Genomic DNA, 23,661 nt, shown 5'->3' on the forward strand with positions numbered 1-23,661 from the left:
TGGCTTCTCCACGCCCTCCACCCCAATACCTCCAGCCCGGACTCTACACTTGATATTCGTTGCCTTAAACTCGCCCAAAACAGGTTCCTCGTTTTCTCATCTCTCGGTCTCAGAAGGTCAGCGCGATTCCCTACCCCTAATCCTATCAAATCTGTAATAGATATTTAAGTCACTTATTTTTCTGGAAGGAAAATGAGAGAAATAGGCAAAGCTTCCTGAACATGCTTCCTGTTTTCTCAAAGGACCAGATTCTTTGAGATCTGCTCTCCGGAAAAAACAGCTTCACGCCCCTCATCTGCTTAAAAACTAAGGAAAAGAGACGGAATGAACATAACATGACTTTCTCAAAACATCATCTGCCCAGGCATTTCACTAAATAAAGTGAGATTACTAAACAAAGAATTAGGAAACGCCTGAGGTTTTAGAATCGAAGACTTTTCTTTTTTCTTTCTTTCTTTTTTTAAATTAAGATTTTGTTCTTAAGCAATCTCCACACCAAAGGTGGGGCTTGAACCCACCCACTTCCCCCCCAGTCCCCTCCAAGCCCCCCAACCCCCATCCCCGAGATCGAGTCCGCTGCTCCACGGACTCAGCCAACCACGCGCCTGAGTTGAAGACTTTTAGGACTACTATCCATTTAGCCTCCCAGTGAGACCTAGTAGTAATATTTCCTTTATTTCTTCACTGTGGAAACAGCTTTTCTTTTATTCATATGTTACTTAACATATCCATCTGTGGTTATTCACATAAATTCAGATCTAGTGGCTACTGGAAAACAGTAGAGAAAGACAAAAAAAGAAAGGCGCTCAAGTGTCCCACACAGGGCACCTTGCTCAGCGGGGAGCCTGCTTCTCCCTCTGCACTCCTCCCTGCTCTATCGCGCTCTCTCTTTCTCTCTGACAAATAAATAAAATCTTTTTTTTTTTTTTAAGATTTTATCCGTTTATTTGACAGATCACAAGTAGGCAGAGAGGCAAGCAGATAGAGAGGGGGATGCAGGCTCCCTGCTGAGCGGAGAGCTGGATACCAGGCTCCATCCCAGGACCCTGGGATCATGACCTGAGCTGAAAGCAGAGGCTTTGGGGCACCTGGGTGGCTCAGTGGGTTAAGCCTCTGCCTTCTGCTCGGGTCGTGATCCCAGGGTCCTGGGATCAGGCCCCGCATCGGGCTCTCTGCTCAGCAGGGAGTCTGCTTCCCCCCTCTCTCTGCCTGCCTCTCTGCCTACTTGTGATCTCTGTCTGTCAAAAAAATAAAATAAAATCTTTTAAAAAAAAAAAAAGAAAGAAAGAAAGCAGAGGCTTTAACCCACTGAGCCACGCGGGTGCCCCTAAAGCAGAGATTTTTAAAAATATATATTAATTTATTTGACAGAGAGACACAGCGAGAGAGGAAACACAACCAGGGGGAGAGTGAGAGGGAGAAGCTGGCTTCCCATGGGGAGCAGGGAGCCCAATGCAGGGTCAATCCCAGGACCCTGGAATCATGACCTGAGACGCTTAATGACTGAGTCACCCAGGTGCCCCTCACTCCTGTTTTTGTAAATAAAACCTTCTTAGAACACAGTTGTGCTCATTTGTTTACATATATTAGATATGACTGGTCTGGGCAACAATGGTAGATTTGGGTAGTTGCCTTTAATCACACAACATTTGTCATGGGAAAAAAATTTGTCATGGGAATCAAATGAGATAAAATAATTTTTTTAAAATAAAAGAAGAGGGATGGGGCGCCTGGGTGGCTCAGTGGGTTAAGCCGCTGCCTTCAGCTCAGGTCGTGATCCCAGGGTCCTGGGATCGAGTCCCGCATTGGGCTCTCTGCTCAGCAGGAAGCCTGCTTCCCTCTCTCTCTCTCTGCCTGCCTCTTCATCTACTTGTGATTTCTCTCTGTCAAATAAATAAATAAAATCTTAAAAAAAATAAAATAAAATAAAAGAAGAGGGAAAGTAACGTTTTTGAGAATCTGTTATATTCCAAAACCTGTATGGGCACTTTATGTGCATGGTCTCATTTGTTGAAATAAAGGGCCAAAGACAGCTTATATATCATGTTTAGTGGAGAAAGTAATTGGTAGAAGGACTTGAGTTAGTCTCTTAAAAGGGGGTAAGGTTTAATTGACAGAAGCAAGAAAGGCTGGGCAAGGTGATGAGCATGAACAAAGGTTTAGAGTTAAAAAGTCTTAACTGTTCATCAAGGGTGAATAAAGTGAACAGAGGTATCAAGTAGGGGAACAGAAGGAGAAACAAAGACTTTGACTAAAGGCTTTGAACTTCTCAAAGCACTGAGGAGCTGTTGAACAATTTGAATAGGAAATAACATACGGGGGCACCTGGGTGGCTCAGTGGGTTAAGCCTCTGCCTTCAGCTGGGGTCATGATCTCAGGGTCCTGGGATCGAGGCCCACATCAGGCTCCCTCAGCAAGGAGACTGCTTCCCCCTCTCTCTGTCTGCCTCTTTGCCTATTTGTGATCTCTGTCAAATAAATAAATAAAATCTTTATTTAAGGGGCGCCTGGGTGGCTCAGTGAGTTAAAGCCTCTGCCTTCAGCTCAGGTCATGATCCCAGCGTCCTGGGATAGAGCCCTGCATCGGGCTCTCTGCTTGTCAGGGAGCCTGCTTCCCCTCCTCTCTCTCTGCCTGCCTCTCTGCCTACTTGTGATCTCTGTCTGTCAAATAAATAAAAATAAATTTTTAAAAATCTTTATTTAAAAAAGAAAAAGGAAGGGGCACCTGGGTGGCTCAGTGGGTTAAAGCCTCTGCCTTTGGCTCAGGTCATGATCCTGGGGTCCTGGGATCGAGCCCCGCATGGGGCTCTCTGCTCAACGGGGAGACTGCCTCCCTCTCTCTCTCTCTGCTTGCCTCTCTGCCTACTTGTGATCTCTGTCAAATAAATTATATCTTAAAAAAAAAAAAAAAGGAAATGACATGCAAAACACTGTTCTAGGAAAAGTACTCTGGTATCAGTGAGAAGGGATTAAAAGTAAGAAAGACTAATGTTATAATTAAAGTTTAGGCCAAAGATGTGGCAATGAAATGGGTAGGAAGAAATGGATTTTAAGAGACATTCCAGGGGCATCTGGGTGGCTCAGTGGGTTAAGCCTTTGCCTTCGGCTTGGGTCATGATCCCAGGGTGCTGGGATCAAGCCCCACATCGGGCTCTCTGCTCAGCGGGGAGCCTGCTTCCTCCTCTCACTCTGCCTGCCTCTCTGCCTACTTGTGATCTCTCTGTCCAATAAATAAATAAAAATCTAAAAAAAAAAAAACTCTTAAAAAAAAAAAAAAAGAGACATCCCAAATACGGAACAAAAAGGATTTGGTGGGACCCCTGGGTGGCTCAGTAGGTTGAACCTCTGCCTTCAGGTCGGTCCAGATGCCAGGGTCCTGGGATTGAGTCCCCGCATCAGATTCCTTGCTCAGCAGGAAGCCTGCTTCTCCCTCTGCTTATGCTCTCCTCTGACAAATAAAATCTTAAGAAAAAAAAATATATATATAGGATTTGGTGACTGAATGGCACGAAGTTTGAAGTTGTTATCTAGAAAAAACGATGGTAGCATAGATAGTGTTAACAGAAGAAAAAGCGTATAAAAAGGAAGAACAGGACATCTTTAAAGGAAAGATAATATTTTGATCGGTGACTTCTGGAAAAAGCACCAGACTGGAAACCCAGAGTTCTATACCCATGTTGTGTTGTCTTGCACAAGCCACCAAAATTTCCTCATCTAAAAAATTAGGGAGGTGATGGTGTGCCTGGATGGCTCAGTCGTTAAGTGTCAGCATCTGCCTTTGTCTCCGGTCATGATCCCAGGGTCCTGGGATCAAGCCCCACATTGGGCTCCCTGCTCAGTGGGGAGCACTCCCTGCTCAGGGAGCTGCTTCTCCCTCTTCTCTCTCTCTGCTGTGTTCCTTCTCTCGCTATGTCTCTCTCTGTCAAATAAATAAAATCTTTAAAAAATAAAAATAAAAAATTAGGGGAGTGAATGATAACTCTTGGCTCTAAAATGCTGAAATTTTCAACAGTATTTAGGTGTCAATAACATATAAATAGAATTGTTCAGCAGAGATGTAGACTTTCAGTATGTCTTCCAGGGGAGAGAGTGGGACTAGAAATGGGGATTCAGAAGTCTTCAAAGTTGAGGCAATAAAACCATGAGAGATGAAATCTTTAAGTGAAAGAATATAGTCAGAGAAGAGTAGAGGATCAAGGACTGAACCTAAGGGAATACCCACTCTCTAGAGCAGGCAGAAGTGGGGCCATTAAGGAATAGGGAAGTTGCTGCCAGGTAGGTAAGAGGAGGATTAAGATAGTGTGCTGTCATGGGATCCAAGGGAGGAGAGTTTCAGTAGGTAGCATCAAGAATGTCAAATGCTACAGAGAGCTTGAAGCAAATAGACTTTGTGCTTGGACTATTGATTTAGTGGAAGCTACATTAGAATACCTGATCCTGGAGGCTCCTGAGTGGCTCAGTGCTTTAACTGTCTGCCTTTAGGTTTGGGTCATGATCTCAGGATCCTGGGTTCAAGCCCCTGCATTGGGCTCCCTGCTCGTATGGAGTCTGCTTCTCCCTCTGCCCCTCCCTGCTGCTTGTGTGTGCATGCTCTCTTTGATAGATAAAATCTTTTCTTTTTTAATTTTTAAAAAAGATTTTATTTACTCATTTTTTTTTAAATTTTAAAGATTTTATTTATTTATTTGACAGAGAGAAATCACAAGTAGATGGAGAGGCAGGCAGAGAGAGAGAGGGAAGCAGGCTCTCCGCTGAGCAGAGAGCCCGATGCGGGACTCGATCCCAGGACTCTGAGATCATGACCTGAGCCGAAGGCAGCGGCTTAACCCACTGAGCCACCCAGGCGCCCCTTATTTACTCATTTGAGAGAGAAAGAGAGAGAGCAAACATGAGCCAGGTTGGGGGGCGGGGTGGAGAATGAGGAAGGGGCAGAGGAAGCAGAAGATTCCTGGCTGAGCCGGGAACCCAACACAGGGCTGGATCCTAGGATCCCAAGGATCCCTGGATCCTTGAGGAAAAGAGGAGAAGGAGGACAATCAGACTCAAGAGATGTTTTCCAGAAGGGGAGACCTGGTCTCACTTGTGGGAGGAATAAATATTATATGTAGGAGAAAAAAATAAATAATTCAAGAACAATGTGAAGTTACAAGATAAAGAGGGAATAAATGATACAGCAAAAGTTCCAGAGGAGAAAGGTAATGCAGAGCACAAATGGAAAGGTTTGCCTTAGAAAGGAGGTCATGCGGCAAGCCTGGGGGCTCAATTGGTTAAGCATCTGCTTTTGGCTCAGGTCATGATCTCAGCGGTCCTGGGATTGAGCCCTGCATGCGGCTCCTTGCTTAGCAGGGAGTCTGCTTCTCCCTCTCCCTCTGGCCCTCTCTCTGCTCATGTTCCATATAAAATGAATGAAATGAAATATGAAATGAAATGAAATAGAAAGGAGGTCATGTTCTCTGAAACCAAAGACAATTGTTCCCTGAGAACAGGGACTTGAGAAATAGGGGAAAGATGTATAACTAGCTGTGAGAAACATGCTAAGTAGCCAATAAACAATAACTAAAATGACCAAGTAGTCTGATACACTGCCAAGGCTTAGGATGGGAGAAGACATGGTTTTGGTGGAAACTGGGACAAATGAGTCAGTGTGATATACAGAGAAAGGTAGATATAGATAAATTAACAGACTGTCATGTTTGCCTCCTGATAACGCTCGGTAGCTTTCTTTACTCTTGCATACATTTAGTTGCAACCTTTTTTTTTTTTTTTTTTTTTTTTTTTAAGATTGATTTATATATTTTAGTGGGGGAAGGGCAGAGGGAGAGGGAGAGAGAGACTCTCAAGTAGGCTCTATACCCAGCATGGGGTTTGATTTCACAACCCTGAGATCATGACGGGAGCCAAAATCTAGAGTCGGATGCTTAAGCTTGACAGATTGAGCCACGCTGGTGCCCCTCCTGCAGCTTTTTGAAAAAAGATGTGGCCCAGTGTCTGAGGAGACTCCCCATTCGGACAGTTCTAGGGCACCACTTCCTCTTTGAAACAGACAATGACAGTGGGTGTTCTGGTTCTTTTTTTTTTTAGATTTTTATTTATTTATTTGACAGACAGAGATCACAAGTAGGCAGAGAGGCAGGCAGAGACAGAGAGAGTGGAACGCAGGCTCCCCACTGAGCAGAGAGCCCGATGTAGGGCTCAATCCCAGGACCCTGGGATCATGACCTGAGCCAAAGGCAGAGGCTTTAACCCACTGAGCCACCCAGACGCCCCAGGGTGTTCTGGTTCTTGTGTCCCTCCTCTGCCCACAGAAGATGACATATGCATTTATCCACAAGCATCAACAGCTCTCATCAAAACAGGGAGCTATCCCAGAGGAGAATCTGCTAGTCTGGGCCAGCTGGAAGACTACAAAAGGGAAAGGTACTAGTCTCTGAGACTAAATGAAAACACAAGTCCAATTCCAAACCCTGTAACCATCCCAGGAGTGGTCCCTAGGAAACCAGCTGTAGTCTCATTTGCTCTCCACAGAGAGGACTTTTGTCATCATTTTTGTCCACAGAATTTTTATAATCCCATCCAGACTTCTAACTTGCTGGAGCTCAGGTGCCTGGGTGGCTCAGTTGGTTGAGCAACTGCCTTCAGCTCAGGTCATGATCCTGGAGTCCTGGGATAAAGAACCGCATCGGGCTCCCTGCTTGGAGGGGAGTCTGCTTCTCCCTCTGACCTTATCCCTTCTCATGTTCTCTTTCTCTCAAAATAAATAAATAAATAAATAAATAAATAAAATCTAAAAAATATATATATATATGGGCGCTTGGGTGGCTCAGTGGCTTAAGCTTCTGCCTTCTGTTCAGGTCATGATCCCAGGGTCCTTGGATTGAGCCCCACATCGGGCTCTCTGCTCAGTGGGGAGCCTGCTTCCTCCTCTCTCTATGCCTTCCTCTTTGCCTACTTGAGATCTCTCTCTCTGTCAAATAAATAAATAAAATCTTTAAAAAATATATATTGCTGGAGCTCACCGTCACAAACATTCCCACCCCCTTTCTTCTCTGCAGCTCAGAGGATCGATACTGGTACTTAGAGCAGAAAGTTGCAACTTCCTTCAATCAACAAACTGTTTAGGTATAAAATTTCTTTAATCAAAAAGGACTTCTCTCAACACAAATGCACACATTAAAAGTAAAAAAAAAAAAAATAGATGACAGAGACATATATTTACACAAATCGGAAACCACAGTCTCAAGTCCTGGATTAGGGGTTGAGAGAATGGACATCAGGAGCAACTGGAGGATGGCTTCTCCACTGTTCTAGCTGTCCCACAGTCATCTCTCTGACCATGGTGGGTAGACTAGGACCAGATTGGGTACAGCCCCAGTCTGGTGGCAGAGTTACTGGCAAGTGGTGGCAATAAGGTCCATCTCCAGAGAGTTTCTTAGGATCACCAGGGATGACAGGAGACGCTGTAGTGGGTGGAACTGGAGAGGCTGGGGCAGAGTGGGTGAAGGGCTGCACTCCATGCTGGACAAAAAGGATGACACCAATGCTGGCTCCAGTGCCTAAAGGACCATGGCTAAAGGAAAGGGTACCTGGGGAACTGAGGGGGGGGTTGCAAATTGGAGTGGTGTGGATCCAAGTCAGGTGCATAGTTGGCCATTCAGTGAGATGCCAAGGCTGCTTTGGTTTCAACAGTAGATGTCCTAGCTGTGTATGGTCCGTCTTTTCCATGGGAGGTGCAGGAGAGGAAGCAGCTGAGGAACTGTGGTGGCTCGAAAAATGCTAGAAAGGGGAGACAAGAAGAAAAAAAATATGTGAGAGAGCTTTCAGATTAATTCCACTTGGTTGCTTAAAACTTTTCTTTCCCTGGGGACTCTTTGCAATGGAAACATACCTCGTTTTATGCAACAGCTCATTTTCTGCCAGGCAATGATTAAAAGTTTTAATAACCTAATTATACTTTCATTTACTGAACCAATACTTGAAGGCTTGTTATGTACCACACACTATATCAGGCACTGGACATTCAGACAGGCAAAATAAAACAAACAGTCCCATAGGTTCTCATTGTTTTTAAAATAATTCGTTTTGGAGCTTCTTTCTTAAAAGTCTATTTTTAGTTGGAATCATCATTCACCAATTTCTGTATTTTATTTTATTTATTTTTAAAGATTTTATTTATTTATTTGACAGAGAGAGATCACAAGTAGGCAGAGAGGCAGGCAGAGAGAGGAGGAAGCAGGCTCCCTGCTGAGCAGAGAGCCCGATGCGGGACTCGATCCCAGGACCCTGAGATCATGACCTGAGCTGAAGGCAGCGGCTTAACCCACTGAGCCACCCAGGCGCCCAATTTCTGTATTTTAAATTTTAATTTCCCTTTGTTGAGTTTCTTAAATGTAAGTTAATATGCGGGCAACATCCTCCTGCTTATTTTTTTAAAAGATTTTATTTATTTGACAGAGACACAGTGGGAGAGGGAACACAAGCTGGGGGAGTGGGAGAGGGAGAAGCAGGCTCCTCGCTGAGGCAGGAGCCCAGTGTGGGGCTCGGGGTTCCTGGCTCGATCCCAGGACCCTGGGACCATGGCCTGAGCCGAAGGCAGATGCTTAATGACTGAGCTACCCAGGATCCCTTGCTTATTTTTAAGTGAGTTATTCCCTGTCATTCGCGGAGATAATAAATAGCCTATTATTTGAAGGCACAAATATCCTATTATTTGACCACCTGTGTGGTCACCTGTGTGGTCACTTCCACACAGGTCCTTCTATGCACACATGACAGCCCTCCTCCCCTCCCAGTGATATACTTATAATGACCAGTCCTTGAAGCCCACCCTTCCAGAGGATTTGGTACAAGGATACTTGGGTAGGAGTAAAAAGAGGGAGAAGGAAAGAGTTTTAGGGCAACAGAGAAGAAAGGATTTATAGAGAAAAGCTAAGAACTCTTCCTGCATCACTCATTTGACCAGGTGAAAAGCCTTCTGTATCTATGCAGAAAGAAGATAAGCTGCAACATGAAGGATAGGGTTAAACTTCATGAAGTTCTTTGTAGTGATCAGAACAAAACAGAACAAAAACCATACAGGAATCAAGACAGTGTTGGAAGGTGAGGCATTCCCTCCCCTGAAAGGAAACCTGTTGTAAAAGAGGAAAAGACTCAAGAGAAAACAGAAGAAGGAACCCATTTCTGCAGGTACACTTTGTTTCCTTATTTCCCCAACCCCCCTCAGTTTTACAAGTTCTCACCTTGGTCAGCTGATGCCTGCTATTACCCAATGATGACTTTTGGGCAGCTATATGAGGAAACCAAGTCTTTAACATCCCTTCTACCTGTAGCAAGGTTCCTAGGTAACGTTCCCTGTGAAAAAGACATTTCTTTAAAAAGCCATTAACTGTGAAAAAGCAACAAGACAGGATTATAGATATCTCCTTTTTTACGAAGTACCGAGGAAAGAACCAGGGAAACTTACCCCATCTGTGGCTTCTGCAAAACACCTACAATACGCTGGATTCTATCCATTGCCACACTCTGCTGGAAACTGCTCAATCCTGGGGTCAGGGAGAGAGAAAGGCATCAGGGGTTGAGATTCAAGAATTTCGTCAGGGAAAGGAAGGACAGAACAGGGTTAGAATAAATGCACCTAAAGAAATTAAATCACAGATGCAGAAAGGTAATAATGTATCCTATGAAGGTTTAAGAGAAATACACATTTAAAACATTGAGAGAAAGAGAAAGAGATGAACCTAGCCCAGAATCGCAACTAATCAGATAATTACCTCTCTCAAATCGACCTGTCTTCAGCCCATTCAGTAGGTCTGTGAGAGGGCGAATGAATCCTTGAAGCTCTTTACACTGTAGGAAAACAGGACAAAGGCTGTGAGAGGACTGAGAATTCCTCCCCACCTCCAAATCTGGGAACCAACATTATCTTCATAGGGTCCTTACTAACAATCTGGATGCTAAGTCATTCTAGTATTGTCTCCTTTCTCCTGCTTTCTCTTACCTTCTGAGCAAAAAGCAGGTCTCCTTCTGTGGTACAACCCTGGATGTTTATGTTGGGCTGTAATTCACCATCTCTTGATCTTTTGACCCCAGATCCTGCCAAAGGAGAGGCCAAGCCCCGTTGTTCCAAGTGAGATACTGTATGTTGGTTGCTGGAAACCTTGGGCCGTTGCTTGCAGCGGATAGGACCAGGGCTGGGCCGAGAACCTCCCCTTTGCCCGACAGGGTCGGACATGGGGTCATGGGTCTCCTTGTCCTCCCCCTCACTATCGGAGAGGAGGCCAAAGTCACTGTTCACTGGGGAGGTGGAAAAAGAGGAAGAGAGAGAGTAGGAAGAACAGGAGGAAACGCTAGCTGGAGAATCCATAGGTTCAGAAGCAGGGGCTGGAGAGCAACTGCCGGAGTACCCAAAAATCGGAACCTGCAACTGAAGAGCAAAGCGAGGGAGTTTGTAACCATAACCTGGAAATTAGGAAATGGATTGGGAGACTGGGGTGTACTGTGTGGGACGGTAATACCTCTTCTCTCCTCCCCAGCATTACATGTCTCAGAGACAATAGAAAAAATCATCTCCTCCTCCTGCCCGCCCCCCCCTTCAGTTAAGAACCTGGACTAACCCTCTGGCCTCCGCAGAACAGTTTCTCAGTATGATACAGACTGTTCTTCCCTCCCCTCTGTTCAGAGTAAAAACCGACTTGACACTATCCCCTGACAGTTGTTCACCAGGTCTGTTCCCAGCCTGACCCTGCAGTGAAGGCTATTGGAGAACCCTAAATCCCCAGTAACCCACACAGCTGTAGGGACGAGTGACCCCGTAGGGACCACCCCCACAGGACCCTCCCGCCTCTTCCCAATCTTTCTGATCGGGATCTCTGAGCCGGGACCCTCTACAGTCGCGTCTGCCACGTGATGCTATCCTTCCCAATACCAAGATCTGCTTTCGGTCCCCAAACCTACTCCCTCCGGGTCTGATCCTCTCGCGCGGTTCGCTTCCTTATCCTGCAAGCCTCCTCACCCGTGCCGGTCCGCTCAGCCCAGGCTGTCTCCTGCTCCTTCTCTAACTCTGCGGGTCTCTGCTGCCCACCTCCGCCTCTCTCCCACGGGTCCCGCCCCTTCTCTTCCCCCTCCCCGACACGTGCGTCTGGGCACGTGCCTTACCCCTGCGTACACAGACCTCGCACCCTCATTGGCCGTCTAGCCGGTGGCACGTGACTCTTGTTACCGAAGTTCACATTCAATTTGCTACAGCCTACAGGGGCTCGGCCAATAGAGATCCAGGTAGATGACGATTGGCTGAAAGGGAATAATTCCGTGCCCCGCCCCTACATGCGGCCTGAGAACAGGACCCGGTGATGAGAAAAGGAGGAGGACAGGAAAAGAGTGGAAAAGGGCGGAGCCCGTGGCGTTAAATAGGATGATGGTGGGCAGAAGACGTGCGGTTGGAGTATGCAGACTGGTTGTGAGATCTGCGGCTCGCGTGTTGCGATATGAGACTCGGGGTTCCTCCTCGGTAGCAGCCCCCCCCCCCGGCTGCTCCCCTCCCCTCTGAGCGCCTCATCTCACGAGGGCAGCACGTGGAAGCCATCAGCGACTGGAGTCTGCAACGTGTAGTGAGAGGATGGATGTATCCCACTGTGTATCCTCTCCCCCTCTGGGTCGCGCGGCCCTCGTGACTCTCGGGTTTCTGCTTCATCCTCTCCGCCTCCTCCTCCTACAAGTTGGGTGCCTCCTGCCCTGCTGGGTGAGGAGGGTGTGGACTGCTGCCGAGAACACCGCGTCCTCTCGCGCACTCCCACTGGGGCGGCTCCTCTGGCCCTTTCCTTACATAACCCGCCACGCACGTTACCAGCTCAGATGCCAGCCAGCCACGACTCTAGAGGTCAAAGCCGAACTCGGTTGTTCCTGACTTTTCTATCCGGGCCCCTCGGCCCCTGCGCCCTGAATTCTGTGCCTTCTAGCGCAGGGAACGAAGTATGGGTAGGTCCCTGATTTCCTAGTGGACATTTGTCCACCTTCGTTTCCTTTATTTGTTCCCTGGGGAAGATTCGAAAGGCTTGGAAGGAGGGATGGTGCCGAGTCCGGAGATGACAGAGTCAGGAATTTACTATTCAGTGCCCCTTGCAAGTACTCAAAGTACAGCGCGGCGAAGGAGAGGCTCGGGGACCGAGGGTTGATTGAGGTTGTGGCACCTAAGAGACCGCAAGGGGGCAGACCAGTTCTGATTAGGGTCTCGAGGACAGAGAGTTAAAGTATGTCCCTGCCTGCCCTAATTAAGCGCTGGAAAAGGCACATTGTTGGGGGTTGGGGGTGTAAGTGGAGGAGGGTGTGAATTTTTAAGATCTATTCTAAGTAGTTTTTAATATTTTACATATGTTTAACAATGTGCTTATTTTATAAAAAGAAAGAAGTGTTCTACAAAAACTTCAACTCTCTTCCCAAACACACTGTCTCAACACCATGTGTAATAAAATATTAGAATTAGATGAAATTAACTGTCTGTTGGTGCTCTTCTCCATTCTTCACATTTCAGGTTTATTCACAGTCCTAACTATTCCCTCTAATTCTACTGCCACCTAACTCCCTTTCTATTCTACCCTTCCATCCCCATATCCTGGTGCTCTCTTTAGCATTGTGAGATTAGAACAGACCCTTATGAAGGAGTAGACAGAAACCAGGTTATTTCATTTATTTATCTTCCAATTTCCTCTTCCCAAATCCCCATCAAAAGAGTTGTAGCAGCCTTCTTTCTCCTAAAAAAGCAAAGAAAAAGGGAAAAATAGGGGGCTCAGGAAGCTCAGGAAGCCCTTCGCCCCCCCCACCCCCACCCCCGCCATGAAAACTCCCCAGATTTCATATTCTGGGCTAGATTTCCCTCATCTCCTGGAAGATATGTCCCCTCCCCTCCTCATTCCTTCCTCTGGTAAATCTCTTCACCCATAGTTATTTAGAATCCCAATTTTAAATCCCTTTCCTATAGCACAGGCTTCTCTTCCCTCCTTCTTGCCTCCACCATCTCTCCTCTACTTTTAGGGAACCAACCACCACCCCTTCTGCCTCTGAACTTTGCCTCTTGACTCTGCCAGGTTGTAGGGCACCTCCCACTATGCCCTCTGCCATATCTTAAACTACCTCCTGGCTGGAACAAGCTTTAATTCCTCAAGGAAATCTGGAGAGGTTTCTTCTATTTCACCTGCTTCTGCTGTAGGAGGTCCTGAAGTTCTCCCAGTTCAGAAAAAAGTAATGACTCTCATTTGAAAAGTCTTTGCCTCAACATCTCCTAAACTTCTTTAAAATTAGAGAGGATTTGTCTAAAGGGGACCCCTTGACCTTCAAGCAGCAGAGAATTGATTGACCAGGCTGGAGACACTAGCCAGAGATATTTGTAAAAAATTACTTCATGGACTCCCCCAAGGCCAGTGGCTGCACTCTCACCTTCTACATGAAATACATCCCCCCCTGAACGAGGGCCCAGGACAGGAGGAGGGGAACAGGACTCTGCAGACTGGATACAGCATCGTTCAGATCTGGACTCTGCTAAAATACAGACATTCCCCCACGGTAGGCCAGTGTCATCCTTCCTATCATCCCTCCTCCCCCTCTGGAAGGATAGCCATCTCTTTATACGACCTCAGTGTTTCTTTCTTCTGAACTTAGAGAAAGATCCAGCTCTCCTCCCCTTAACTATGAGGAGTCCTTTCCTCTGTGCCTTTCAGCCTCCTGAGCATACCAGGGAGGGTCAGCTCCATTCAACAATGTGTATTTTTTTATCTGTTATGTGCATGACACTATGCTTAGTCACTGCGCAGGTGCTACAGCGGGGATTTAAGTGTGATTAAGACCTTGCTCCTTGGGGCACCTGGGTGGCTCAGTGGGTTAAAGCCTCTGCCTTCAGCTCAGGTCATGATCCCAGGGTTCTGGGATCAAGCCCCGCATCAGCTCTCTGCTCGGCAGGGAGCCTGCTTCCTCCTCTCTCTCTGCCTGCCTCTCTGCCTACTTGTGATCTCTGTCTGTCAAATAAATAAATAAAATCTTAAAAAAAAAAAAAAAGACTTCCTTTCTTCAGAGAGTTTACAATCTAAATGGAGCCTACTATATACCTTAAAATATTTCCTCGTCCTTGTCATCAATCACCAACTTTCCATTCTTACTGATTCCTTCCATCTGTGTTCAACTATATTCAGGCTACACTTTGATCCTCTTGCCCTTTCTGGCTGTTGCTTCTCTTTTTTCACTACCAGATTTCTCAAATAATTGGTCTATATTCTTCTTTACCTTCTTCACAAGGTACTCCCTCTCTCACTCCACAAAAACTTAACTTTTGCTTAACCACTCTAAAACTTCTTTCTTTAGAGCTACCAATGACCTCCTTTTCTTTGGCCTCTTCGTTGCTTTTTCTTGATTATATTAAACTTTATCCTCTAGATTCTATAATACAGACTTGGCTCTCTGCCTACCCCTTCAATCAGTTCTTCTCCATTTCCTTGGTTGATTCCTCTTCCTCCTGCTAACTACAGGCATAGTCATTGGCCTTTGGTCTTCTGTGTACTGGCTCTATTGAGCTTGTCTACTTTCGTAACTCTGACTTTGCCCCTTAGAACTGTAGCTCTGATGTAGGTCAGCTACCTTTAGGACAGCTACCTTTAGAACACCCTCATAGGGTTGTCACCATAAATTCAGCTTGGCCAATACCTAATTTATATAAATACCTAATTTATAACTTCAGTCCTAAACCATTCTAACCTTTCACAGTTCCCCTTTTGGTCAGCCATTTTCCCAGACATCCATATTTGAAACTTGTAAGCTATTTCAACTCTCTCCTCATTTATTGCTCATTGCATTTTCTTCAAAATATTTATTTTTCTCCTCTTCATTCAAAATGCTATTTCCCTAGTCCAAGTCTTTAATGGATTGTTTCCAGAATGATGTAAATCTCATGCATCTCTCTCCACTCCACTGACACTTCAAATTCTCTCGTGATTCAGCCCTATTGCTTTCCCTATGTGAAATTACCAAGAAAGTATTAGGAGACTTGTAAAGGTTAATTTTTTAAAAAATTTCCCACTGTTCCTTCCCATACACCTTCTCCTTCAATCATACCTATCCACCAAACATGCCATATTCTGTCCCCTCACCAATGTAGCTCTTACATCTGCCATTCTTCCTTCTAATTATTTTTCTACTTTCATAACTTACTGCCACTCAAAAGCTTACCTATTCTTCAAAGTATATCTCACCTTCTAAGAGTCTTTGAGGCCAGTGTATTCTGATTTCTGTCCTTCCACTGACTAAAACACTTGCCTATGTCAGATGCTCTCAGATATATATGTAATTAAACATGGATATGAACCTCTTCATTTTGTCCTAAATGTTTTGTAAGTGTGAATTGAGGTGTGATGGCCAAGCTGAGCTAGACACCTGCATTGCTATATTAGTTATTTGGTTCCTTCTTCCACCGAAGCCTATTATTTCAGCCCTCCCTCTGTTCTCTGTCACCAGCCCTGGGATCCACCACTGCCCCCCTCACCCCGCCCCACCCCGCCATCCCCAACCCACTTACTGGTTCCCTTGTCATTGGTTTCACTGTTTCCGGCTTCTGAGTGTGTGCACCTTCTGTTTCATGGCTAATGGTGGTCTCTGCTGCTTCCCTTACCTCCTTATCCAACCTGTTCTGCCCTCAGTAGGATCAAGAAACACAGAGTTATCATTGCTTCCATCCAACATCCTCAGAGTTTTTCTGTTTAGACTCCTTCTCTCCTGCACCCCCCACCCCCCAAAACTTAAGCTCAGGGATCCTCCCTACCTTACGTTTGCATAGATTATGTACCCTATCCCATCACCAATTCCCCAGAGTCAAGGCGTGCCCCTCACTCTCAATGTCTTCACAAACCTACTGAATTCTGGTTTTATTCTCTTCCCCAACTGTGGTTAACATGTCTGCTTTGGGCCTCTTTCCCAGTTCCATTTCACTAACTCATTTGCATTCCTGCTAATCATTTATATTTCGACACTGCCCAGTTCTTTTTTTAACTGTTAACTATCCTGACCATCTTAGATGTAGAGGTCGCTCACCAGTCTGTCCTCAGATTCAAACATGGAGTAATCAACAGTGAAATTTGCACTGAAGTCATCTGGGGAGAAGAAAAAAATCAGTAGTGACAAATGAAAAAGGTAGCAGTAGGTCAAGAAATGGAAGGAGGTAGAAACTGCTCAGAATACCTTAACTTGCTCAAGTTGCAAAATTTATTGGTGTAATCTAATTCTAATGAACTTGAATGTTAAGAATGTTTTTGAATGTATCTGCATTTATGTTTTCAAACTGGTATTGAAAATAATTTACAAATTTGAAAATCTTCAAATTGTTTCAGCTGGTTTCCAAAGAATTGAAAATCACTAGCTTGAGAAATAACATTATGAGGCTTGATAAGGACTTTGCTCATAGCCTAATTTCTCTCTGATCTAGTTGTTCCCATTGCAAAGAGAAAGGCAAAGTCTCAGAACGAAATCTCCCCGAAACCTCTGTGCATCCTGCTATAGCTCAGAGCCTTCTACATACTCACCATAATTGGGAGTGACTGTGTAATAATAGACCACCTGATAATAATCATCCTCTTCCAGTCCTTCTTCATCCTCATATTCTTGTCCTATGGGGACAAGGACCAGAAGTCAGGCAGCATCTGGAACTCCTTAGCAAGATAAGGATACCAGAAGGTGACCTCAGCTCTATCAATTTCTTTTCTCTCTGCCCCCCCCTCCAAGGGTTTTACTATCTCACTGCCTCTAAACCCTTCTCAGTCTTTGGGGCTCCATATCTATGATGAGGGCTGTTACTCCATGCCCTTTCAACTTAGGAACTCCTAGAGAGAAAACAAATCCCTTCACATTCTGTAAACCCAAAATGAGAGCTAAAGCTAAAAAAGGTAGGAAGCAGAGGTGCCAGGAAAGAAGAACTCCAAATTGCCTCCCCAGTATTCCACACACCGTATTGGATTTGTGAGAGCCCTCCTTCTCTTCTTGGTGTGTCTCACACATTAACACAAACACAAATCTTAGGTTTTTGGACTTGGGTTTTAGTTCAGGATTCACCGCTAACTAGCAGAACGATTCTGAAGAAGCCACTTAACATCCGCTCTCTTTAAATGAGTCAGCTGGACTAAATGACCCATCTGCATTAGTTTTTCTTCCTTCCCAGGACTAAAAATATGTGGCTTTGGCATGATTAGATCAAGGACTCCAGGCCTCCACATTTCCCTAAGCTCCTTGAATGCTCTCCCTGAACCCCAGGCAATGACACAGGAATCTGGAGGAAAAGGAAACAATGAGAGTACCTGGCAGCCTGGAAACAAAGGAGGGAAGGAGCCAAGCTACTTTGGGGACTCTCTCCCGGAGGGAAGCCAGTTCTCCACTACCCTAAAGGCCACCCGCCCCCCCCCCATTTCTGTTTCCTTACTAATATAACGGTTTTTCTCCAGCCCTCTGGGAAAGAAGATACCCTGGCTTCTCTCACCAGTTTCAGACTGCACCATCTTCCAGGAGCCCACCTCTCTCCTCCACCCTCTCTGGAGTCCCTTTCCATCTTACTCAACTCTGGTGATGGAGAGCTAAGGTCACTCTTGTCAGGACCTTCAAGTATCTGGGGCTCCATCCACATAAGCTTGTCTCTTCTTTGACAGGACTCTGCTTTCTTCCCCTTTTCCTGGCTCTATGTTCCAGGTCCCTCCCCCCCCCCCCCCCAACTGGACTCTGGCACAGATGGGTGTTATCACCCTCCATCAAATTGGGCCTCTCACCCTCTCCTCATTTTTCTTTTCTTCCACCCCACTTATGATAGAAGACCTAGTCCAAGAGCTCAGGGAGAGAAGTGAACTTACCTAGGATAAGTTGCACAGCAAGGATGGCTACGAAGAGGACATCCATTCTGGATTCTGCACTATTGTTGTGAAAGTAAAAAAGGAAATTACAGAGTTTCTCACCAAACTTACCCCGCCTTCTGCCCTCCTCCAACGCTGCAGCAACTCTTCTCCCAGGGGGTTGAATTCCCCACCCACTTGCTGACGGACTAGATCCTCAGTTGTGACTGGTCAGCCAGATCTGCCCAGATTAAGAGAGGCAAAGTGGGTTTTGAGGTGAATGGGTGCACTGAATTCCCCAGCCCTAGATTAGATCCGTTCAGGACTCCCGAGGTGACCACCACCAAGACAAGCTAACAAACAAGCAAAAAGCCAAACCAAAACAAAAAACCTCAGCTGGCCTAGGAACTTCCTGTCTCCCCTCCTCTCCTTCCCTCCTCAGTCCTCACAACAAGATCCCCCTCCTTCTCAGTGTCCCTGACTTACAATCACCAAGCAGACTTGAGGCTTATGCACAGTCTCTCTTCACAGGCAAAATGTTGTGAGGAAGAGATGGGCATTTTTTCTGGACTGAAAAAAATTCCCTCTCCTCTGCCTATCTTGCATTATGAAGTACAGGAGCAATATCAACATCATTGTCTGATACTCAAAGCACTTACTACATTACTTCTGATAAAAATCTCTCAGCCAAAGCTAGTTATTTCCTCTCTAGTGAGTACTGACCTCATTTCATTTCTTTCTCTGCTTCCTGGATATAGGATGGAAGAAGGGAGGAAACAGCCTCTTTTCCCGTATAGATGCCCTCGTCCTCCCACTTTCAGTCACTTGGTATGCTCCCTTATTCCAGCCCACAGGGATAGAGGGTCCTCTCACTGTTTTCTCTGCTTTTGTATTTCCCCTTTCCATTTCATTCAACTAAGAAACATTTAGTAACGTATATGCTAGGCCTGGTCCGATAGGCAACGCAGGGTCTACTGGCAAGGGGATGAGCGTCGTTATGTTTTTTAAGAGGAAGTTGGTAAGTTTCTATTCAACATCTACTAAGAGCCAGGTGCTATGAGGGTCTCTGTGGAACCACTTGTGGACAAGACAGGTTTAGGTGCCTGCTCTCCTCCGTCAGAAGGTGCTGTGGTAATAGCTCTAAAGAGAGATAAGAAAAGTTGTCTCACTCCTATCTCTTCCCCTGACTCAGCCTGTTAGGCTCAGAAGCAAGACATACTGGAGTTTTGAGCACTGGCCAGGATGTTTCCATCCTCTGAGCCTTTTGGGGAGAGGATTTGCTTGATTATGGTGTTTTCCATGTAAATCTACACAACCTATTCCTTCAGCTCCTTTTAAGAATTTCCTGGAAAAAAATGTAAAATGCTTATGTGGATGTACCCATATGCATTAAGTCATAAGTCATTTCCAGGAAGGAAAGGAAGCCTGGTTCCCTTTGAACAGTTTCTGTGGTTTTTTGATACTTTGATAGTCTCTCAAAAACAATTTTCCAGATGTCCTCACTTTCCCGTCCTGGTACTCTTTTAGCTAAATATCCTTCCTAAAGGCAGACCCTAGCCCCATCCAAATGAGGTCACAATACCCTCTTCTCCTACTTTAATTTTCTCTCACTGTGATACACACAGCCACTGTGCATTCCACCAGCCTAAGGAAAAGATACCACTGAGGTTCATTTTCAGAAAATAAATGGAGGAAGTGTGACCTAAAAGGAACTGTATGACTTGGCTGGTGTGTGTGTATGTGTATGTGTGTGTGTGTGTGTGTGTGTGTGTGTGTGTGTGATTTTCCTTCAACCCCATAGCTTGAATTGCTTTTTTACAAACAGTCTTAACTTTGAATCTTAACACCAAAGGCCAGGTAACGTCCTTCCTAACATTGCTTCCCAGGCTCCTATTCTTCTGATTCACTGGTCATGACAGATGAAGGCTTCATTAGCGATATACCCACTGAATTGCATGTTTCCTATACTAGCCTGTTAAAAGAATCTTACTTTTAAGTCTAACCTTCATCTCTTAGGCAGTAGCTCTAGCCCATTTCCTCTCATTCAAGTAAGAACAATACCCGTCCCTATCTCCCTGCACCCTCTATCCTGTGCTTCTTTGTATTTGTCCTTTAGGTTCCAACAGGATCTGCCCCCCACCCCGCCCCCGCCCCCCCTGCATCTCTTCATGAAGACGTAGAATTGCTACCACTCTTCTACAAAATAACGAAAGAAAGCCGCAGGCAAGGCCCAACGGGACCCAGGAACCCAGGCCGGTCCCAACCCACTCCCTTCTTTGACCCGCCGAGCCACTCCCAGAACGCGGGTCGAAGGCTCAGTAGGGCAGAAGGACTACAACTCCCAGCAGGTAGTACTGCCCCGCTCCCGCAGCTCCGCCCCCGCCGAGTCTCCATTGGCCTTCGGTGGGTGGGGATTGGATGGGAGGTGGCCATGGGGTTGCGGCAGGGGTTTGTTACCTCTTCGGCTTCCGTAGAGGAAGTCGCGCGGACCTATATCTGGGGTTTCGGTGTCCCCCCTCCCCTTCCCCGGGGTCCGGGGGTGACATTGCACCGCGCCCCTCACGGGGTCGCGTCGCCACCCCAAGCGGACTCCCCAGCTGGCTTCCTGCCCCCATCCACCCCTCTCGGCCAGGCTTTCCACTCCGCCCCCTGCTGCCCAGCCATGGGGGCCGCAGTGTTTTTCGGATGCACTTTCGTCGCTTTCGGCCCAGCCTTTGCGCTTTTCTTGATCACTGTGGCTGGGGACCCTCTTCGCGTCATCATCCTGGTCGCGGGGTGAGTAGGGGGTCGACGAGACGCGGGAGGGCGCCAGAGAGAGAGAGAGAGAGAGATCCGGAAGGGGCTGGGCAAGCTTGGGAGCCTGAGTTGGGGGAGTCAAGTCGGAGGTGAAGATTGGAAAGCGTCGAGTCAGGGGTGTAGATGATTTGCCCTTTCCCGCAGTTGGTTTCCGCCTTCCAGGGATTGCACAGATTCCTCCTATACTCCTCCCGACGACGTCAGAGGAGGCCCAAGGCCAAGACTCGTGAGGGGGTTGTGCTGACCTCCGGCGGCCTCCGGGAGGATCCAGGAACGGATACCTCTCGCTACTGCGCGTGTACATTCTGGCTTCCATCGCTCTGAAGACTCATTAATCAGATTTCTATCCCTTCCCCTGCGTCCAGATCCCTACATGACTACCTTGGTGGAGACACCGATCCTATCTCCTCCCAGTCTCTCTGACCATCCGGAAGTCTAACTTCCACTTTCCATGCTGCAGCCTTGATTGGTTCCACCTCCTTGATTTCTCTGGCTCTTCCTACCCTGACCTGATTGCCCTTGTCTTTCCTTAGGGCATTTTTCTGGCTGGTCTCCTTGCTCTTGGCCTCTGTGGTCTGGTTCATCTTGGTCCATGTGACCGACCGGTCAGATGCCCGGCTCCAGTATGGCCTCCTGATTTTTGGTGCTGCGGTCTCCGTCCTTCTACAGGAGGTGTTCCGCTTTGCCTACTACAAGCTGCTTAAGTAAGAAGATGGGATGGTTCCGAGGGGAGAAGGGCAGAGGACTGCACTATGAGAAGTGGGGTAAAATGCTGGGTGGTGGGTTTGGAAGAGGAGGCACTAAAGGGAGGACGTTAGAGGGAAAGGAGCATTCCTGCCCTCCCTCATATTTCCCCTACCCCACCCCACCCTGCCCCATCCCAGGAAGGCAGATGAGGGGTTAGCATCGCTGAGTGAGGACGGAAGATCACCCATCTCCATCCGCCAGATGGCCTATGGTGAGCCAAGGGAGAGGGACTGGAGGAGGGAGTTGGACACCCCCCCTCTCCCGGGGAAGTAAAAAACATCCACGTGTTCTAAGTGGCTGCTGCTTTTCCTTCATACTTGACTTCCAAGGAGAAGTGGTTTGGAGGGGAGAGTAGGTGTGGGGGAATTGCCACTGGGAATGGGGCGGGATCACTGATAATCAGGTTATAGAGATCTGTAACATTGATGAGACCCTCCTTCCCCCCAGTTTCTGGTCTTTCCTTCGGTATCATCAGTGGTGTCTTCTCTGTTATCAATATTTTGGCTGATGCACTTGGGCCAGGTGTGGTTGGCATCCATGGAGACTCACCCTATTACTTCCTGACTTCAGGTAAGGTCTGCTTTCCTGCTTGCCTTCCTGCCCTATCCATCCTTGGCCTTGATCTGGTTTATTAGCCTTCACTGGGAGACCTCTTTGGCTCAACATCTCAGGAGGCTGGGAGAAGATGAGGGATGTAGCTCATCCCCATCTCCCTCCCTGCAGCCTTTCTGACAGCAGCCATTATCCTGCTCCATACCTTTTGGGGAGTTGTGTTCTTTGATGCCTGTGAGAGGAGACGGTACTGGGCTTTGGGCCTGGTGGTTGGGAGTCACCTACTGACATCAGGACTGGTGAGTTGGGGATACCGGACTGAGTTAGAGAGAAAAAACTTTAATGGTGAGTGGGGTGGAGGGGTGATAGATTCTCACTTCTTAACATTTTAAAACGTACCTAGAGAGGCGCAGCAGAAAGGTAAGTGTCTAGAAGTCTCTCACCTCAGCATCAGTTGTATAACCTGCTCCGGGGATGCTCTGGGAGGAATTTGAATGGATTAGTCCAACTGTAATACAAATGGCTGAGAGGAGCAGGAGGGTGAGAAACCTCTGGGGTAGCTAAAAATCAAAAGTCCTCTTAAACCATAAGATGTTGGTACCCTGAAGGGAAGGATGGGGGAGGGGTAGGGGTGGGGAAGGTTGAGTGAGCCAACTGGGGTGGGGGGAGGTTTAGGTGAAAGGCATGAAGAGAATGTGGGGATTAGGCAGAGGGAGAAACTAACTTCTTTTCTACTCTTACCCTATCCCTAGACATTCCTGAACCCCTGGTATGAGGCTAGCCTGCTGCCCATCTATGCAGTCACTGTTTCCATGGGGCTTTGGGCCTTCATCACAGCTGGAGGTTCTCTCCGAAGTATCCAGCGCAGCCTCTCGTGTAAGGACTGACTACCTGGACTGATCGCCTGACAGATCCCACCTGCCTTCCCACTGCCCATGACTGAGCCCAGCCCTAGCCCGGGTCCATTGCCCACCATTCTGTCTCCTCGTCGGTCCATCCCACCACCTTCAGGGTTTTGCTTTGTCCACTTGTCACCTTTAGTCTCTAGGCTTCACCAGGAGCAGCCTGGGTTCAGCCAGTCAGTGACTGGTGGGTTTGAATCTGTACTTATCCCCACCATTTGGGGACCCCCCTCGTTGTCCAGGACTCCCCATGTGTCAGTGCTCTGCTCTCGCCCTGCGCAAGACTCACCCCCCTTCCCCTCTGCAGGCCGCCGGCAGGAAGACAGTCGGGTGATGGTGTATTCTGCCCTGCGCATCCCACCCGAGGACTGAGGGAACGTGGGGGGGACCCCTAGGCCTGGGGTGCCCTCCTGATCTCCTCGCCCTGTATTTCTCCATCTCCAGTCCTGGACAGTGCAGGTTGCCAAGAAAAGGGACCTAGCTTAGCCGTTGCTGTGGAGATGAAATTAATGGAAGCTCAAGGGTAGACGAGCTCTCAGTTTCCCAGTACCTCCTCCCCAGACTGGGCGTCTTGGTCTTTTTCTCAGGTCTGAGGGGAACCATTTTTGGTGTGATAAAGACCCCAAACTGCCTTTTTCTTTTTCTTTCTTTCTTTCTTCTTTTCTTTTTTGAGTGAGGGAGGGAAGAGGTGTGTTGGAATTCTTCTAACATCCTTGAACTATATTTTTCCTCCCCAAATTGCTCCTCATGGTGGGGCTTATATCTATCCACCTTTCCTCTTTGTCCCAGGCCTTGGGGAAAAGAAGGAAGTGCATGTTTGGGGAA

General features: G+C 47.0%; 3 protein-coding genes and 1 long non-coding RNA gene across 11 annotated transcripts; 2 read left to right on the forward strand and 2 right to left on the reverse strand.

Annotated features, from left to right (window-relative positions):
* Positions 1–2: 2 nt before the first annotated feature.
* On the forward strand, positions 3–402 carry LOC131809444 (uncharacterized). The gene is made up of 2 exons (XR_009345178.1): positions 3–116; positions 243–402. It is a non-coding gene; the product is annotated as an uncharacterized LOC131809444 (long non-coding RNA).
* A 6,711-nt stretch (positions 403–7,113) lies between these two features.
* Positions 7,114–11,118, reverse strand: CIART (circadian associated repressor of transcription). Of its 2 annotated transcripts, none has more exons than XM_059136106.1 (6): positions 11,008–11,118; positions 9,994–10,419; positions 9,767–9,842; positions 9,460–9,538; positions 9,236–9,347; positions 7,114–7,772 (listed from the first exon to the last, which is right to left on the reverse strand). In XM_059136106.1, exons 2-6 carry the CDS (start codon positions 10,357–10,359, stop codon positions 7,248–7,250), a joined length of 1,158 nt encoding a protein of 385 aa, XP_058992089.1. In that variant the 5' UTR covers positions 10,360–10,419; positions 11,008–11,118; the 3' UTR covers positions 7,114–7,247. The 2 variants fall into 2 exon arrangements, with proteins under 2 accessions (XP_058992089.1, XP_058992088.1); XM_059136105.1 differs by having other exon boundaries at positions 10,950–11,110.
* A 1,545-nt stretch (positions 11,119–12,663) lies between these two features.
* On the reverse strand, positions 12,664–18,433 carry C10H1orf54 (chromosome 10 C1orf54 homolog). Of its 7 annotated transcripts, none has more exons than XM_059136114.1 (7): positions 18,326–18,433; positions 17,861–17,919; positions 16,550–16,633; positions 16,062–16,120; positions 15,550–15,660; positions 13,425–13,526; positions 12,664–12,742 (listed from the first exon to the last, which is right to left on the reverse strand). In XM_059136114.1, exons 2-6 carry the CDS (start codon positions 17,904–17,906, stop codon positions 13,428–13,430), a joined length of 399 nt encoding a protein of 132 aa, XP_058992097.1. In that variant the 5' UTR covers positions 17,907–17,919; positions 18,326–18,433; the 3' UTR covers positions 12,664–12,742; positions 13,425–13,427. The 7 variants fall into 7 exon arrangements, with proteins under 7 accessions (XP_058992097.1, XP_058992096.1, XP_058992098.1 ...); XM_059136113.1 differs by having other exon boundaries at positions 17,861–18,080; positions 18,326–18,421; XM_059136115.1 differs by lacking the exon at positions 18,326–18,433 and adding an exon at positions 18,038–18,171.
* Positions 18,434–20,253: 1,820 nt separating this feature from the next.
* On the forward strand, positions 20,254–23,468 carry APH1A (aph-1 homolog A, gamma-secretase subunit). The gene is made up of 7 exons (XM_059136104.1): positions 20,254–20,614; positions 21,169–21,339; positions 21,520–21,593; positions 21,830–21,952; positions 22,106–22,233; positions 22,687–22,810; positions 23,144–23,468. The coding sequence occupies exons 1-7, from the start codon at positions 20,271–20,273 to the stop codon at positions 23,206–23,208; spliced, it is 1,029 nt and encodes a 342-aa protein (XP_058992087.1). The 5' UTR covers positions 20,254–20,270; the 3' UTR covers positions 23,209–23,468.
* The last annotated feature ends 193 nt before the right edge of the window (positions 23,469–23,661 follow it).

This window comes from Mustela lutreola, chromosome 10, assembly GCF_030435805.1.
Source record: "Mustela lutreola isolate mMusLut2 chromosome 10, mMusLut2.pri, whole genome shotgun sequence".
Lineage (NCBI taxonomy): Eukaryota > Metazoa > Chordata > Mammalia > Carnivora > Mustelidae > Mustela > Mustela lutreola.